At 36.8% G+C, this 20,364-nt stretch overlaps 1 protein-coding gene across 1 annotated transcript in view; it reads right to left on the bottom strand.

Annotated features, from left to right (window-relative positions):
- C6H8orf34 (chromosome 6 C8orf34 homolog) overlaps positions 1-20,364 on the bottom strand; it is a 491,602-nt gene that overhangs the window by 313,493 nt on the left and 157,745 nt on the right. Inside the window, 1 exon segment of the mRNA XM_002710514.5 lies at positions 3,906-4,078. Within this exon segment, the coding sequence (XP_002710560.2) occupies positions 3,906-4,078 (173 nt within the window).

Here is a 20,364-nt window from a genome sequence, read left to right as displayed (position 1 = left end):
ATAAAGAACCTTGAAATCAAATAAAAGTCCAGGACTGGATAGCTTCACTGCTGAATGCTACCAGACTTTTAAGAACTAATTCCAATTCTTCTCAAGCTATTAAAAATAATTAAAATGAAAGGAATCCTACCAAAATCCTTCTATGAGGCTACCATCATCTTTTTCCTAAATCAGAGAAAGATATAACAGAGAAAGTGAACTATAAACCAATTTTCTGATGAATGTAGATGCCAAAATCCTCAACAAAATATTAGCTAATCAAATCCAACGTTACTTCAGAAAGATAATTCACTCAAACCAAGAAGGATTTATCCCTGATATGCAAGGAATGGATCAACATTCCCAAATCAATATATGTGATACATCACATTAGCAAACTGAAGAACAGAAACCATACCATTATATCAATAGATGCAGAGAGAGCATTTGATAAAATACAACATCTTTTCATGATAAAAATCATAAGTAAATTGGGATAGAACGCATATTTCTCAACATAATCAAGGCAATTTATGACAAACCCACAGCCAGCTTCTTATTAAATGGGGAAAAATTGGAACGATTTCCACTGAAATCTGAAATCAGAAAAGGATGCCTACTTTCACCACTGCTACTCGATATAGTCCTGGAAGTTTTAGCCAGTGCCATTAGGCAAGAAAAAGAAATCCAAGAGATATAAATTGTGAAGGAGGAAGTCAAACTACCCCTATTTGTGGATGACATGTTTCTATATATACAGGAACAAAAAGATTCCACAGACTATTGGAACTCAGAGTTTAGTGAAATTCTAGTATATAACATTAACACACACAAAGAAATAGCCTTTGTATACATAGAAAAGGCCATGGCTGGAAAAGAACTTGTAAGAACAATCCCATTCATAACAGCAACAAAAAAATTAAATATCTTGAAATAAATTTAACCAAGGAGATAAAGATCTCTGTGTTGCGGTGGAATCATTCTGAGAGGAGAGCATGGTGAGGGCAAGAGGCACGGAGTCACCAGACAGACACCGGAAGTTGGGTGAAAGCAGGCCTGAGGCGAGCAGCCTGCAGACTCATTTATTTCAGTTGCTACAGCAGCTTAAACCAAGGCAGCCAATCTGGTCAAGGGGTGATCTATGCACTAACACATCACACCCTGTTTCCAGGCAGTTTCCAAAGCCATCCAATCACAGCGCTGTTGCCAGGCAGGATCCCTCGTCATGTGGTTTCCAAAGCCATCCAATCACAGCCTGTTGCCAGGCAGTTTGTTGCCAGCAGCCATCTTGGTATGGCCTTCCCATTCCACCACACTCTGTGATGAAAATTATAAAACATTATAGAAAGAAATTGAAGAAGATACAAAAAAAGGAAACATCTTCCATGTTCACAGATTGGAAGAATTAATATAATCAAAGTGCTCATACTAATGAAAGCAAATTAGAGATTAAATGCAATCCCAATCAAAATATCAAGGACATTCTTCTCAGTTCTAGGAAAAAAATGAGGTTGAAATTCATATGGAAACACAAAATACCACAAGTAGCTAAACCAATCTTACACAAGAAAAACAAAGCTGGAGGCATCACAATACGAAGTTTCAAGATGTACTACAGACCAGTTATAATTGAAAAAACCTGCTAAAGGCAAAAAAAGACGATATGTTAATCATTGGAAAAAATTAGAAAACCCAGAAATCAATCCATAAATATGTAGCCAACTAATCTTTGACAAAGGAGCTAAAATCAATCCATGGAAAAAGTACTGTCTCTTCAACGAATGGTGTTGGGAAAATTGGTTCTCTGTGTCCAGAAATATGAAACAAGATCCCTATCTTACATCTTACACAAAACTCCATCAAAATGGATCAGAGACCTAAATCTACAATCTGAAACCATCAAATTAGTAGAGAACATTGAGAAAACTCTGCAACACACTGGCATGGGCAATGACTTATTGGAAAATACCATGATACACAGGCAATCAAAGCCAAAATTGACAAATGGAATAACAAGAGGCTTAGAGGCTTCTGCACTACCAAAATATCTACAACAAAGTGAACAGGCAACCGACTGAATGGCAGAATATATTTGCAAACTACCCAACTAAGAAAGGATTTATATCCAGAATCTATAAAGAGCCCAAGAAACTCAATAACAACAAAGCAAAGAATCCAGTTATGAATTTTTTAAAAGAGAAAATTCAAATTGTCAACAGACACCTGAAAAAGTGCTCAGGATTACTAGATATCAGGAAAACGCAAATCAAAATCACAGTGAGGTTTCACCTCAATCCAGTCAGAATGGCTTTCATATGGAAATCAACAAACAACAAATGCTGGTAAGGAGAAAAAGGTACCGTAATCCACTTTCAATGGGAATGTAAACAGGTACAGCTATTGTGGAAGACAGTATGGAGATACCTCAGAAATCTAAATTAGATCTATCACATAACCCAGTAATACCTATCCTGGGAATTTACCCAAACAAAATAAAATCATCATATGAAAGGGTTATCTGTACCTCCATGTTCATTGCAGCTCATTCACAATAGCTAAGATATGGAATTGACACAAATGTCCATAAACTGATGACTGATAAGGAAATTAAGGTACATATATAATATGGGATACCACTCAGTGGAAAGAAAAAAAAGTGAAAGCCTGTTTATTGGTACAAAATAGATACAATTTAAACCATGTATTTAGTGAAATAAGCCAGTCCCAAACAGACAAACACCATATATTTTCCCTGATCTGTGGTAACTAATAGCATACCTAAAATGTAATATATAGGAATTAAGTTGACATTTTAAAATTCAGTGATTGTTACAGTCCTTGTCTACTGTGGAGGAACAGTGTTTTGTTCTTTATACTATTTGTTGAACTCTTTAGTTAGTGTATAGTTAATATTATGAGTATAAAGTAAAACTGAAAATAAATCTTTGTAAAACTGAACAGTGGGAATAGGAGTGGGAAGAGGAAGAAGGGTGGAAACATAGGCAGGATGGAATGTATGGTGGGAAATATCACTAAGTGTCTAAATCTGTGTATATGAAATACATAAAATTTGTATTACTTAAACAAAATAAAAATTAAAGAAAATTTAAATAATTATATTCAACTAGTTTCACATTACAATTTTTTTAAATTTTTATTTTGGTCTTTATATTCCACACTAACTCCATCTCCTCTCTATTACAGATCCATTAACTTTCTTCTCCATGATGACTGACTACATTGTTCTAGCACATCAGATGTGCTCCCTCCAATTATGTTTTTCTTTTAAAGCCATTGTGATAGAGACAGAGAGGGAGATACAGAGAGAGAGAAAGAGATCTTCAGTCTGCTGGTGTACTCCCCAAATGACCCATAACAGTTAGATCAGGCAGAAGTCAGGAGTCTAAACACTCTCCTGGTCACCTATGTGGATGGCAGGCCCCAACAACTTCCCATCCACCACCTTCCCAGGGACATCAGCAGGAAGCTGGATTACAAGCAGAGCAGACAGGACTCTAATCAGCACTCTGTGTAGGATGCCAGCATCCTTACAATTGGTGGCCTAACCTACTGTGCCATGACACTGATACCCTCCTCTGATCTTAGCCAGCCACTCCATGCTCAGTATTATAGCAGATATTGACTGATAGCTAACATTCCTGAAATTATCTCCCTATTTGGTGTTAGTAACAAGACGATAAAGATATCAAAGATATGAAGAAAATCGTCAAAACCATAACCTCATAGCAAGTCTAGTATCATTCTAGTTTTAAAAGAAAGTAATACATTTTTAACCTAAGTATATCCTATTTTCTACATAGGTTTGGTGAAAACAATTCTTTCATTGAAATCATGCAATTTAATGTATTTTTCCTTTTCCTTTTTAATAACTGATAATATAGAATCTAAGACAACATCTCACTCACCTTCCTGCAGGGCTAGAGCCACTGTCTTCACTTTCCCATTGGTCATTTTTACTTCTTGGAATTGGAGGCTGTAGCATTTCAGCAGCAAGAGGATCAGCATCATTGTCTTCTCTGCCAATCCATTCTCCAATCACACGGGGCCTCAGAAGAGAAGAATTAAAAGCAATTGTTTCCTGAAGAGAAGAAAAGAATATGTTGTCTTGGGCCACTTTTTCTTGCTAGTAGGAAAACAGAAAAGATCTTGTCTAGAACTTGACCACTTATTTGGATCAAAATGTTCCTTTCTTTCTGAATTGACATAAAACTTCAGTTCTCTCCAACTTTACTACATGACTTGTTCTATGTGACTTATGTTAATTTCTGAAGGCCACTGGGATAGGAAATCCAGGAATGAAACCATGGTTGAATTTGAAGGGACAAAGAATGGAAGGAAGAGTGTATCATGGGGCCCACAGAGTGAAAAATGTTGGTGTCACTTCTGGGGAATGGCAAATAATTTCTCAGGTGGGTATTGGTTTGGGGTCAGGGCAAGAGGAGAGTGGCCTGAAAGGGCCTATTTTGTCCAACCGAGAGGCATTTTGGACTTTTAGAGATACAATGGAAGTTCAAATGAAGGCAATATCGATGACAGATATGCCATAATTCAAAATATATTAATCGATTTTCCCAAAATTAGATATGACACAGATATTAAAATGATATTGCATGAGAAAACTGATATGTATAATTTCTAGGGATATTTTAAGTGCAAAAAGGACAATTTAAAAAGAATTACTAATAGTATCTAATTTTTGTTTAGAAATTCACTTAGGCATATAATCATCATTTATATACTCATGATCTAATATATGTTAAGATTTACTATGCACAAAGTACTGTTTGTTATGCTGGGGAAAACAAAGGTGAATAAGGCAAAATTTAACATAATTTTATTTTAGTGGAGGGATTTCAGGGCGTTTTAATTTCAAGTTGTGGCATTCCCATATCCTTTTAATATTCCATGCTAAATTTGTACTTGTAATAATAAATGTCTTTTTAGAATATCTTGTTCTGGGGCAGACATTTGCTGCAGTGGTTAACACACCATGTGGGATGCCCACATCCCATATCAGAGCACATGGGTTAGAGTCACAGCTCTGCTTTCCAGCTTCATGCTGATATGCACCCTGGGAGGCAGCAGGTGATGGCTCAAGTATTTGAATTCCTGATACCCTTGTGAGAAACCCAGATTGATTTCTGAGCTCCTGAATTCAGCCAGACCCAGTCCCAGCTACTGCAGATATTAAGGGAGGGTAGCAGTGGCTGGCTGATCTCCCTCTGTTTTGGGGGGTGTGTGTGTGTGTCTCTCTCAAATATATATTTTAAGACTTTGATCTGAGAAACACAAGATTTGCTTAAATTATATTTAGTGACAAATATTAGAATTATGTCTTGAAAAATTCATCATATCTGATATTAAGCTTTTATAATTCAAAAAATAAATCTAATATACAACACCAAATACAAATAAAGTATTACAATATATTCAAAGTAGTATGTAACTAACAAATACAATATCAAAAGCAATGGGTAAAAAATGGTGAAATATTTGATGAGCATTTCTGCAAGTGGTAGTAAGAACCCAAAAGTAGTTGAGTAGCTTAATATTAATTGGGTCTACATGAATATGCAGCAAATAAATTTTAGTTAGAGTGTTTATAAAACTTTGCAACTATTCTGAACTCCTGAACTTCGTTCCTAGTGTCAGAAAGCAAAGCACTACAATTGGACTTCATATAACCCAATTAATATAAGTGGAAAGCCTTTTCCATCTGTTGAGATTTAATCTCATTTGATATACAGAAAGTATAATGAAAAGTATTCTTACATTTTAAATATACCTTTAGTTTTAAAGGCAAACTTTAGTGAAGACATTTTCAGAATAAAGCACCTATGAACATATATACCACTTCACCATCTGTTTCAACCTGTAAGATTTTGAAATGTTACTTATCCTATGAATTTCATTTAGTCCAACTGCAAAATGGAGATGATCAGAATCGTAAAGCCTCTTGTGTCAAACAAATTAGTAGTTAATACAGAGAAACCATAAAACCCTGTGCAAATGTTAGATGCAATTACTAAAGCTTACAGACTGCATTCAAATCATTCCTACATATGTGATATATGTGGAGAAAAAAGGTAAATAGAACTACTTGAATGGAGGAGATAGGTAAAAATATTTGCTTGGTTGTCAGCATGGACAGAGGAACATAACAGGAAATTGATGGTACAGAGATTTGTCTCAGAAACTTTTATTTCCTAGATCATATATAAAAAGGTTGGATAATTAATTCCACATTATTAATATCATCAAAATAATGAGGAAGAATTCGGCTCTCAGAATTGCCTTGCTATGGGTTCAAATGTAGGTAAGAATTGAGGTGAAGAAATTGATCATGGGGACAACTATAATTGGTGGATTGAGGCAGTGTGGCCCAGAACAATAATAGTAAAGTTTAGAGTTGGGTCTGATCAACAAGTTATTCAGAAAAATCAGAAATAGTTGCTTACTGGGATATTCAATAAAATTATAGACACCACTGCTGTGAGAAAATACAGAGAGGAGGAATGGTACATCTATGATGTTTAACTCCAACTGGAAGTAGGAATTTAGTGAGCAATAGCTGAGGAACAAAGCAATATAAAGAGCTAAAAACAGGTTCAGAGGAGATAGAAAGTATTTTACATATGAAAGGTCGGGCTCATTAAATTTTATTTTTCTGAATGGACAAAGCTCTGTTAAGACCAAACATTTTAGTATTGATGAAAAGATGGGAGTAGAATAGTTTCCCTTTATAAAAATGTTGTTATTTCTGCAAATTGTTGACTATAGAAGTTTTAAGATAATAGATTAAAACAGTAGATTTTTCTTTGGACAAATTGTTTATTTTTTTAAACTTTTATTTAATAAACATAAATTTCCAAAGTACAATTTATGGATTACAATGGCTTCCCCCCCATAATTTCCCTTCCACCCGCAACCCTCCCATCTCCCGCTCCCTCTCCCATTCCATTCCCACAGATCCCCCCTGGTCTTCCTCATGTGTCTGAGGGGTGGTGGAGTTGGCTGTCACATGATACAGCTGGGCTTGTTCCAAGTGTTTCTTCTCCTCTTTCTGAGGCCAGTGGAGTAACATAGACATGAGCTTCTTTTGACAATGGCAGAAATGCATGATAGCAAATAGAAGCATGCATGGCCTGTGGAGACCTAGGTTTGTAAGTGGTATGTGCTAACTTCTGCTGTGAACTAAAGTAAATCATGTGTGTAGGGAAATAAATTTTATCATTAAGAGAGGAACTCTAAAGTCACATGTCAAAAAAGCACAGGCACAGAGTGGTTGGAGAACAGGGCCATTAGCACCATCAGTCTCCCACACAGTAGCAGCACAGTTGTTAAAGTCAAAGGCATTAAGTCACCCAGGATATGCTGCAATGCTTAGGGCAGCTTCTTGCTTCAACTCTGTCTTTCTAGTTTGGACATAGACTTTCCTTTTGGATGGTTTCCAGTCTTTTCTCACAAGCTCCTTTCTCTGAGATTTGCATTGAGCAATATCTTATTCCCTTGTATGTAGCTTTATTGGATATTTGCAAAACAGAATTTTCAGGATTTCTAGTCTACATTACAGGTGAAAGCAATAGTGCAAAAGTTCTTAAAACTATTTAAGACACCATATAATCTGCTTGTCCAGCCCGCATGATATCCTCAATGGGCTTTTGTAGTCCATAAAAGGATTCCTATTGTGAGTGTTATTTTCATTCAACAGTATAATAATTATCCAGTTGATTGCTTAGGGTATTTGTGGACTATGTAAAAACTCCAATAACAAAAAAATGAAGAAGTAGAAGTTCATCAGAGAAGGGAATGAAGTTTTGTAATAGGATATAATGTTAAGGACAAGAGTGAATGCAGGAACCACAGACAATTTGTTTTTATTAGATTAAGTTAAGTAACGTCTTTTCGTGTATCTTTACTGAGAGGGTCTTAGTAAAAAGAGTTTTCCGATCACTACAAATAACACACTACAAGTATCAGTACATGGAAAAAGGAATTTTTAAATGTAAATTGAATGCAAAATGCTTTTGAAAATATTTTACTCTGTGCATGGATAAACAAATCAATTAAAATTTTATGAGCAAGCTTCGTAAATCCTAAATTGTTCTTTAGAAATATAAAAATACATGTTCTTTTGTCCTTTAGAGCTAGTGGTACATGTTGAAGTTCCTAAGCAAGTATGCTTAAATTTAATAAGAAAATAGTTCCCACCTAAAAATTTTTCCAGTGTTTACAGATTTGCTTAGTGTTCACCATCAGCAAGAAGCTTACCTATCCAGGAAGTAATCATTTTTTCCTGGACCCACTCTCTCTGAGAAGCCAGCACCCAGTGGCTAACCCATAAATTCAACTGCTTTGTTTGCCAGATACCAGCAAAACACAAGATTAGTCCTATGTTACATGGGTCTGATTTATCTTCTCAATAAAACTATGCATTCATGGAAGGCTGGGATCATGTCTTAAACTGTGTTTCCCTCCACAATAACTAGCACATTTCTGATTTCCTGAAATAAGCACCCAAACAAGTGTTCATCAGATTAAAAATAAAGAATGGAAAACAATGCATATGTGGTGAATCATGAAATATCTTTGGGCCTAACTAAAAACCATATGAATGATTCATAGACAACATTGTTTTACATAATTTTAAAAGTCATATCAGAAGAAAGTATGCAGGATGGTTATCAAGTTTTATAACAAATGTTTCTTATAAAAACTTAAACTTTGGAATAAATTATTTTAATCCTCCCAGTTCACAAAAATGAGTTTTGGGAATACATAAATCTCATACAAAATATCATTAAATTAGATTTGATAACAACCTGCATGTTGAACTTTAGTTAGTGATTAAAGAAACAAACGGAAGCTCATAGTTAAAAGCTCTTTCCATCAGCCTTTACTGTTCCATAGTAATTAGTGAGAACTGGGGGTGGCTAATACTTCAGCAAGTAGAAGGAATATTTTAAAATTTTGTTTTGCTTTAATAATATTTATCAGTATACATTTCCTCAAAAACTTTATATCACATTAAGTGAAAAAATGGATAATCTATGTATTACTAGTCAAAATGCTAAAGTGTAATATGGAAAATATGAAAGGAGAAAATCACTACACTATATTTTTCAAACCATATGATGAGGTGCTGTGGCTGTCAGGTTTTATTACTAATGTTTAACTGTTTGCATATACTTTCCATAATGTCGATTATAAATGGAGTGCAAGGACATTAAATAGTTTCAGTTTATACTACTTTAGGATGATTAACTTTGGAACATTATTTAAAAAAAAAAAAAACAGTCTTCTTGATTTTCATCTACTCTGCCACATTTCATAGCATGCAATTTACTAAGGGCAGCTGGACAAAGAAGGAAGAAGGAGGATTGTTCCATTGGAGAAGAAAGATCAACAGCAAAATAATCAGTCAGTTCAGGTCTCAGAACTCAAATCCTAGCTCAGGTCTCAGAACACAGTTCCTGAACAGCTTTTGATCATGTATACTTAGCATATTGTGCATATGCATGCCATTCAGTTGTTTCATTGCTACTTTTATCATTCTGATTCCTGTCCATTCCTGTCTCCTCTGTTCACTTTGTCTGTGGTTCCTGCATTCACTCTTGTCCTTAACATTATATCCTATTACAAAACTTCATTCCCTTCTCTGATGAATTTCTACTTCTTCATTTTTTTTGTTATTGGAGTTTTTACATAGTCCACAAATACCCTAAGCAATCAACTGGATAATTATTATACTGTTGAATGAAAATAACACTCACAATAGGAATCCTTTTATGGACTACAAAAGCCCATTGAGGATATCATGCGGGCTGGACAAGCAGATTATATGGTGTCTTAAATAGTTTTAAGAACTTTTGCACTATTGCTTTCACCTGTAATGTAGACTAGAAATCCTGAAAATTCTGTTTTGCAAATATCCAATAAAGCTACATACAAGGGAATAAGATATTGCTCAATGCAAATCTCAGAGAAAGGAGCTTGTGAGAAAAGACTGGAAACCATCCAAAAGGAAAGTCTATGTCCAAACTAGAAAGACAGAGTTGAAGCAAGAAGCTGCCCTAAGCATTGCAGCATATCCTGGGTGACTTAATGCCTTTGACTTTAACAACTGTGCTGCTACTGTGTGGGAGACTGATGGTGCTAATGGCCCTGTTCTCCAACCACTCTGTGCCTGTGCTTTTTTGACATGTGACTTTAGAGTTCCTCTCTTAATGATAAAATTTATTTCCCTACACACATGATTTACTTTAGTTCACAGCAGAAGTTAGCACATACCACTTACAAACCTAGGTCTCCACAGGCCATGCATGCTTCTATTTGCTATCATGCATTTCTGCCATTGTCAAAAGAAGCTCATGTCTATGTTACTCCACTGGCCTCAGAAAGAGGAGAAGAAACACTTGGAACAAGCCCAGCTGTATCATGTGACAGCCAACTCCACCACCCCTCAGACACATGAGGAAGACCAGGGGGGATCTGTGGAGCCAGTTGGCCAGGAACCAGCATAAATCAGCTAGCTGAACCCCAAAGAAGGAGAAATAAATATTTGCCATGTGAAATCACTGAGTTTTGAAGTAAATTGTTGTGCATCTGTAGCTGAGGCAGAAATTGATCCCCTGGAGAGTGTTGCTTACTAAAAGCCTAAAATATATGCCACTGACTTTGGTACAGAGTGACAGGTAAAAGCTGTAAAATGATGAGGCAATTATCTGGGGAGACTGGAAATAAATGGAGAGGAAGATTATGTGGTATTCAAATACTTAGTAAAATTGTCAGCCATGGTAACTAGGGAGACAAAAAGTGTACCTAATAAACTTTTAAATTAAGTAAGGAGATCTCCAGGAAAAATATTGTAAACATTACGTATTTACTTTTAGCTACATAAAAGTTACCTTAAGAAATATATGAGCTCAGAAATAACTGGCCAGTTTGCAAGCAAAACTTAGAGAAAGTGTTGAGAGTCTGAGTATATCATTTTCAGCTTTTCCAGACAGCTAAATATCTTTAAATTAATATAAATCCTTATACAAATATTCAATACATGGCCCTAACAGAAAGATAAGGCCTTCAGGCTAAAGAAGAAATCAAAGATGTGGTTATAAAACTCTTTATTAAGTCCTCTGAAAATACAGACTGTGTGTATTCAAAATTTTGTTTCAGAACACGTAAATACCCAGAATTAAATTTAGAAAGAGAGGCATGGCTTGGAAAGAATTCTCAATATGGTATTTGGTACAAGAATGGGAAAATAATCAGAATCTATAACATAATCTATAAATGAGTTGAGACAACTTAATTGCAAAAGCATCGGCCAGAGCAAAAGGGCAGGGTCCCCATTTTTCTACCATAAGGAAGAAAGCTAAGAACATTGCTCAATGGAAGCTATTCCACATCGTCTTCAAAAGTGGCCAAAGAGCTTAACAAAGAGAAGAAACTTCTAGAGGCCAAAGCCAAGAGCTACAGAAAACAACAGATGGAAACTCTCAGTGAATCCAGGTCCCACTCCCCCAGCCCTCAGGTAAGAAGACCTCATGATACTGGCCCAGCAATATTTCAGAATTTTTATAGCTAGTAATTTTTATGAACCTCTCATTATTCTCCTTTTCAAATGGGGTGTTTAATCTTGCTAATTCATGTCAGTCATTACTTAATGGAAAGGAAGAAACCAAACTGTCATCATCACATGATTATTTTACCATATATAAAAATCAAGAGAATTCAAATACAAATATTAAATTAATATGAGTTTGGTGAGTTTATTGAGTTTAAGATAAAATTATAGGGGGAGAACACTGGCCCCAGCAGACTAGGTGAGAGGGGAATCCATGGGTCTACAGCGCTGTAGATAACAGCAGCAGGGAAAATATGGCAAGCTGCTTTTGAAGTTCCACGTGAACCCCCTTTGGACAGCAGAGGTGGGAAGAAAAATAAATAAATAAATAAATAAGGAGATGGTGTACCCCCCTCCCCTCCACCAACTCTGCTACAGCAGAGACCTGCAGCCAGCCAAAAGAAGGGTCACACCATTTTTTTTAACACAGGCAGCTGGCTGCAGCCCCCACCTCCCATGTACATGCCCAACAATAGTGGGGATCACCTCACTCTCCCACCTAGTAAGGGCCACAATTCAGGAGAATCCCTTCCTCCTGGCTGTACTGCGCCATTGCCCAGCAATGGGAGGGGAGGGGCAGCCCAACCTATGGGAATCTCCTACCTGTCCATTATCATCAAGAAGTAAGCAGAGCTCCAGTGGGTGTGAGATCTGCGTACCCCCAATACAATCTACAGACCTAACCAGAGAGAAAGACCCATCCTGGGAGCTGAGTCTGATAAAACAGGGATTGCATAAGAGGAGACAAAATGTGGCTAGGCCCTTGACAACTACAGAACGCTTCCCCACAACCCCTGAGCTCCTCGGTTACCTACAGATCTCCTAACAGAGGGAACCGTGCTCACAGGAAGGACTCCACAGATTAAACATGCAGTTCATTAAGCAGTGTGAATGAGGGCTGAGCACACTGGGGACTACCATAGGGTTGTCCTGCAGCTGTGAGAATGGAGGGTCACAGCAGCAGAGGTGACAATCTCCTCCATCCAGATAACCAGAAGAGAGCTATCAAGCCCAACAGGAGTCTTACTTTGGATACTTGCTCCACCCTGGAATACTGAACAGAGCACCCTGCCACACCCAGCACACATCTCTTGGTATTCACTGAAAGTACAGACATCCCACTAAGCTATAAAGACACAGCCAAAAGATAAAAGCAACCAGACAATTAAAAAAACTACACAAATGCTGAAAAACAAAGCAAAAACATAAATAAGAATAAAGAAGACATTATGAACCCCCCCAAAAGAACACTAAACAAATAAATATTAGAAGGTAAAGATGAAGAGATTGAAGAAATGCCAGAAGCAGAATTCAGAAAACTAATCACTGGATTACTTAGAAGCAATCATAAGCAAATTCATGAACTAAAGAAAAGCATACATGATATGAGTGAAAAATTGTCCCATGAAATTGAGATGTGAAAGAGAAATCAGAATGAAATACTAGAAATGAAGAATTCAATAGATTAAATATAAAAAATGCAGTTGAAAGTCTTGACAGCAAAATAGGTGAGGCAGAAGAAAAAATATCTGAACTAGAAGATAAATCTCTTGAAATTTTATAGTCAGACCAAAAACAAGAAGAAGAAATTAGAAAACTACAAAAACACAGATGGAGATCTACAAGATACTATCAAATGACCCAATATATAGTCTCTAGGAGTTCCTGAAATCATGGAAAGAGAGAAAGGATTAGAAGACCTTTTTAATGAAATAATAGAAAATTTCACCAATATGGAGAAAGCAAGGGACATCCAAGTATAGGAATCACACATAACTCCCAATAGACATGATCAGAAAAGCTCTTTACCATGACACATTGTAGTAAAATTCTCCACAGTAAAGCATAAAGAAAAGATTCTAAAATGTGCACAAGAGAAATGCCAGATTACATTCAGAGGAACACCAATGAGACTCATAGCAGATTTCTCATCAGAAACTCTACAGGCTAGGAGAGAGTGATGAGATATATTCCAAGTCTTAAGAGAAAAAAAACTGTCAACCCAGAATACTTTACCCTGCAAAGCTCTCATTTGTGAATGAAGTTGAAACAAAAACTTTCCATAACAAACAGAAATTGAAAGAATTTGTCACCATCCATCAAGAATTGCAAAAGATATTATAGATGTGCTGCACACAGAAACACAGAAACATTTTCATCAATTCAAAAGAAGGTAAGGGCAGAAAATCTCCCAGTAAAAGGAAAAAGGAAATCTAAAGTAAAAAATAGGAACATTTACAAGAAAATGGCAAGGCCAAGTTGTTACTTATCAATAGTCACCTTGAATGTAAATGGTCTCAATTCTCCAGTTAAAAGACATAGACTGGATGAATGGATTAAAAAAACAAAACCCATCTATTTGCTGCCTACAAGAAACACATCTCACCAACAAAGATGCACGCAGACTGAAAGTGAAAGGATGAAAAAGATATTCTGTGCTAACAGAAACCAAAAAAGAGCTGGTGTAGCCATCCTAATATCAGTCAAAATAGACTTTAACACAAAAACTGTTAAAAGAGACAAAGAAAGGCACTATGTAATAGATTAATGGATCAATTCAACAGGAAGATGTAACTATTATAACAATATGGTAGAATACAATATGGCATAATTTGGAGTAAGACATATGGAGAAACAGAGGCCAGGAGGTATTTATTCCAGTTCTACCAAGTACTATTAGTGAGATCTTGAGCACATCACTGAAACACTGCAGTCTCAGGTAAAGCACAACAACCTCACTTAACTGATGCAAGAACTAAAATTAATAGCATATCAAAAAGTACCTGAAATACTTGTTAGTAAAATATCATCCTTTCTTCCTTCCTCCTCTGTCTTCTACACCATTTTATTTATGATTTAAAACTTTCATTATTTACTATAGAGATTTTAATACTGATATAAAAATAGAAATAACGACAAAATAAACTCCTTTATATTTCACACATTTTCATTCTCATCGGTAAATTCACTTCATCTTTGCTTGCATCGCTTTTATATTTCCCTTTCTTTGCCCTAATTATGTCAAAGTAAACCTATTCAACTTATCACTTTTAAATATTTCAATACATGTTTCTAGAAAGAGCAATTTTTTGCAATCTGATTATTTTACCTAATAATAAATTAACTAATTCATTAATATCAACAAATATCCAATTCATTTTCAGATGTTCCTGATAATCTCTGCTTGCAAAATCAGGCTACAAGCAATTCTCCATATGTTGCATCTAATTTATAGTCTTTTACATTTCTTTTAATCTCTGTATTCTATCCCTCTGTTTCATGCTTTTACTTGTATTTTTGTTGCTGTTGTTCAAAAAGCATGAGTTTAGTGGGGATTTTTGTCTTGCAAGTTTTCCAGTCTGTTCTTTTCCCTTTGCATCCTTGTGATGTGGTTTGAAATGTCCTTCTGCCCTTTGTAATTTGTGTAATTAGCAGTTAGATCTGGATTAAAGCTTTTTGTTGTTGTTGTCGTTTTTGTTTTTGCCAATGCTACTTCAGAGAGAATGTTACAGCTTCATCTGGAGGCACATAATGTTCCACTGACTATTCTTTGTGGATGTTGCCAACATAGATAATTAGGGCTCAGATCCATTAATTCAGTAACAAATGCCAAATGGTTATTGTCTAGTTATATAATTCCATATTCATTTATTTATTAGAATATTTCTGTGAAGAGAAACTTCCTATAATCAAATATTTGATTACCATGAAGTTCAATTTGTACAAAAAGGGCAGATTAAATGTTACATTCTTTCCTTGTACTCTTAGAATTTTCTCAAGGTCATGACTTTGCTATCCTCATATCTTCCAAAGATTTTTAACAGATTATAAGCATATAAAATATTTTATATAACTCACTGATTTGCAGTAATCATTCTTACTAAAGTTCAAATTTTCTTAACTCATTCCAAATGCGTTACTATTTACACTGGCAATTGTATCTTTTGATATAATCTCAGTGGTCTCTGATGGTGTTATAGACTTCTGCTGTGACAGGTTATGGGTATTTCAGGTTCTTTTTGCACATACCTACTCCAATACATGCGGTCAGCCATTGTTCCAAAAGAACTTAAATACATTTAATTTAACATAGCATACATAGGCTAGAAGCTGGACACTCAGAGTACTAATTGCTCTTGGGTTGGTAATAGTGGTTAAAATTAAGGGATATATATGTTTAAACAATAACTTACTTTCACACAATTCAGATCTACAGAAAAGTTGCAAAAAGAAAAAAAATCAATGAATTCCTGTATACCTTTCACACATATTTCCAAATGTTAGTTGCTAGCATGATAATGTCAATACTGTCAGTTGACAATGATTAAGAATCTTATATTACTATAGATTAATGATCTATGATTACAGTAAAATGTACTATATATGGGTGAAATGATCGTCCTTTCTTTCAATTATTGTTCATAGCCCTTACCAGATTCCTGATAAACTAGGATCTATTTGATTTACTTTTTACTCGTTAAACTTTTTGTTTGGTGGGGCATTAAGCCCAGTAATATAAATTAAAAATACGTTATCTCAAAAACTAAAAAAAGCTAAAAATGAAAAAAAGAAAAGAAAACATTGTTGGGGCCACCACTGTAGTGTAGTAGTTAAAACTGACATCTGTGATGCCAGCATCCTATATGGGGGTCAGTTCCTATCCCAGCTGCTCCACTTCCATCCAGCTTCCTGCTAATGGCCTGTGAAAAGTAATGGAAGATGCCCTGGGGGCAGGCACTGGTGCAGTGGGCTAAAGCCCTGGCCTGAAGCACCGGCATCCCATATGGGCACCAGTTCTAGTCCCAGCTGCTCCACTTCTCATACAGCTCTCTGGTATGTCCTGGGAAAGCAGTAGAAGATGTCCCAAGTCCTTGGGCCCATGCACCCACATGGGAGACCTGGAAGAAGCTCCTGGCTCCTGGTTTCAGATCAGAACAGCTCCAGCTGTTGTGGCTATCTGGAGAGAGAACAAGCGGATGGAAGACCTCTCTCTCTGTCTCTCTGTCTTTCAAATAAATAAAATAAATCTTAAAAAAAAAAAAGATGCCCCAAGTACTTGGGCGCCTGCCACCCACGTGGGAAACCTGGATGAAACTCCTGGTTCCTGTGTTCCATTTAGCCCAGTCCCAGCCATTGTGGCCATCTGGTGAGTAAATCAGTAGATGAGATCTCTCTCTCTCTCTCTCTCTCTCTGTCTCCCTCCACTCTCTGTTACTCTGACTTTCAAATAAATAAATAAATCTTTAAAAAACTACTGGTTGGCAGTTTGTACTATCACTATGCTGGCACTTTATTACTTTTCTCTTTATATGCACGCATATATGAGAAATATATATATGGATATATATGAGAATAAAAGAAGATATGTATGATACTATATATTTTCTTCTTAATATATATAAATTTCCCCCAGAACCACATGAAAGTAACTTGCAGATATGATGTTCCTTTTTCACTAAACACTTCAGGGCATAGGATATTTTCTTACATGGCCAAAATATGATAATCAAAACCAGCAATTAACATTGCAATGATACTAATATACCAACCTTGTTTAAATTCCCCCAATAATTAGAATAATGTTGCTCCTAGCAAAAGAAAATGCTAAATTACATGTGGCATCAAATAGTCATTAAAAAAAAAAACTCCATTAAGTTAGAACAAATTTCAGTCCTGCTTTGACATATATACCTTTTGTGTTTTTGAAAAGTAGGAGCAAAATATTACTATCTGGTCTCTCAATTTGTTTTTATAACATTTCCTCACAATTATATGAAAGTCATGCATGCTCGGAAAAAGTAACACAAAATTCAGGTATTTTTTTCATATCGAAAGGAACATGATTTTCCCCATCTTTGGTGGTATCAATCTTGATCACTTGGTTAATGTGCTATATTTTCATGTTTCCTCAGTGTAAAGTGGCTACTTTTCTCTTAATAACTATCTTTTAGGGAGTCCCACTGAAAGTATGCATATTCTCTAGAATTCAACAAAATGCCGCTGACTAATTTTAACTTCTTTGCTGAGCCTTGCCTGTATCAACAGTTGTCTAGTCTGAAGCTCCGGCTTAGTAGGTTAAGCTTCCGCTTGTTGCACTGGCATCCACAAGGGTGCTCCACTTCTCGTCCAGCTCTCTGGTAATGGGCTGGAAAAGCAGTGGAAGACGGCACAAGCGTTTACACTCCTGAACCCTCATGGGAGACCCAGAAGAAGCTACTGGCTCTTGGCTTTGGATCAGCCCAGCTCTGGCTGTTGCAGCCATTTGGGGGTTGAACCAGTCAATGGAAGACTTTTCTCTCTGTTTCTACCTCTGTCTGTAATTCTGCCTTTAAATAAATAAATCAATCTTTAAAAAAATAAATAGTTGTCAATCTGTGGTTTTTCTAATTCCATCTTGTGTTCTAATTTTATTTACTGGTACTCTATTGTGTGGAAGAACTTCTCCCTCACCTAATTTATATATGTATGTGTGTAAGTATATATGTATGTATGTATGTGTGTATACATATATATATATATTTCAATATGAATATGTTGATTTTATTTTACCCAGTGGGTTCTAAAATACAACAATCATTCTTGATTTTTTAAAAAGATTTATTTATTTATATGAGAGGCAGTTACAGAGAGAGGGAGAGAAGTCTTCCATCTGCTGGTTCACTCCCCAAATGGCTACATTGAACAGAGCTAGACCTATCCGAAGCCAGGAGCCAGGAGATTCTCCTGCATGGGTGCAGTGGCCCAAGCACTTGAGTCATCTTCAGCTGCTTTCCCAAGCCATTAGCAGAGAGCTGGATAGGAAGAAGAGCAGTGGGGACATGAACTGGTATCCACATGGGTTTCCAGCACTGCAGGCAGAGGTTTAGCCCAGTACACCATAACATCGGCCCCTCACTCTTGATTTTTATACTTGGTATTTACCCAGGTTTCATAAAAAGGAGTCTCTAGAACCTGAGTTCTGTATCTTTTTAACAAACTCCAGCATTTTTTTAATGTGCCTTTGCTATCTGGCACTAGAAGATATTTCAGATTCAACTTGAACTTTCTTAGTTGCTGCCCTAGATTCAATCATTTCTCAAAGGATCCCGGGTACTCCTTTTTATAGCAAATGGTATTTAGAAAACAGTATCTGGACTTTATCCAAGCTCACTGTCACTAGAGTATGTATCTCAAAAGATGAAAATACTGGGGCCAGCGCCGTGGCTCACTTGGTTGATCCTCTGCCTTGAGGCGCTGGTGTCCCATATGGGTGCCAGGTGCTAGTCCCGGCTGCTCCTCTTCCAGTGCAGCTCTCTGCTGTGGCCCAGGAGGGAAGTGGAGGATTGCCCAGGTCCTTGGGCTCCTGCACCCATGTGGGAGACCAGAAGGGGGCATTTGGTTCCTGGCTTCGGATCGGTGCAGTGCGCCAGTCATGGGGGCAATTTGGGAGGTGAACTGGCGGAGGGAAGACCTTTCTCTCTGTCTCTCTCTCTCACTGTCTAACTCTACCTGTCAAATAAAAAAAAAGATGAAAATATTATGAGTTCCTAATGGAACTTCTCATTTGAAATCAGGATTGTGGAATTTGTGCTTACATTTATTGATAGTACAGATGTGCTTCCATTCTCTTGTGCCAGAAATGCTAGTTCCTTATTTTTTGTATCACACAAAGCATACACAATAGCCTGGTTATAATTACATCAAGACTGTCATTAAAAACCTGATTAGTGGGGCTGGCACTATGACATAGTGGGTAAAGCCACCACCTGCAGTACCAGCATCCCATTTGGGCACCAGTTCAATTCCAGGCTGCTTTATTTTCAATCCAGCTCTCTGCTTTTGCCTGGAAAGCAGTGGAAGAAGGCCCAAGTCCTTGGGCCCCTGCAACCACGTGGGAGACCCGGAAGAAGCTCCTGGTTCCTTGGCTCTGGATTGGCACAGTTCTGGCCGTTGTGGCCATGTGGGGAGTGAACTAGATGATGGAAGATTCTCTCTCTCTCTCCCTCTCTCTCTCTGCCTTTCAAATAAATAAATAAATAAATAAATCTTTTTTAAAAACATGATTAATAAAAATGTTTTAAGACTGTATTGCATAGGAAGCCTTTAATCTAGCAGTTAAAACATCTGAGTCCTACAATGTAGTACATGGGTCTGACTCTCGGCTTGGGCTCCTGCTCTCTTCCAGTACAGAATTCCAGAATTCTTCCAGTGGTGAATTCTCAAGTAACTGAGTTCCTGCAACTCACTTTGGAAACCTCAATTAAATTCCTGGCTCCTAGATTTAGCCTGCCCCAGTTGCTACCATTGTGAGCATTTGGGTAGTAAGAGATGGGCTTTCTTGCTTTCTCTCTCTCTCTCTCTCTCTGTCTCACTCTCTCATTCTTTTTTGTGTGTCTGTGAGATTTATTTATTTATTTTTATTTGAAAGGCAGGAGAGAAAGAGAGATCTGCCATCCTCTGGTTCACTCCCCACATAGCTGCAAAGATTAGGACTGGGCCAAGCCCAAGTCAGGAGCCAGGAGCTTCATCTGGGTCTCCCATATTGGTCACAGGGGTCCAAGCACTTGAGTCATCTTCCAATGCTTTGTCCAAGCCATTAGTGGGGAGCTGGATTGCAAGTGGAGCTGAGGAGTGAGCCAGTGGATGGAAGATCTCTCACTCTCTTGCTCCCACTCTCTCTATAACTCTTATTTTCAAAATAAATAGATAAATATTTAAAAATATATTTAAATGATTCCAAACTGTGATATTCAAAATTC

This window comes from Oryctolagus cuniculus, chromosome 6 (assembly GCF_964237555.1).
Source record: "Oryctolagus cuniculus chromosome 6, mOryCun1.1, whole genome shotgun sequence".
Lineage (NCBI taxonomy): Eukaryota > Metazoa > Chordata > Mammalia > Lagomorpha > Leporidae > Oryctolagus > Oryctolagus cuniculus.
Note: the sequence above shows the minus strand (reverse complement) of the source record. Positions and strands in the feature narration are given on the sequence as shown.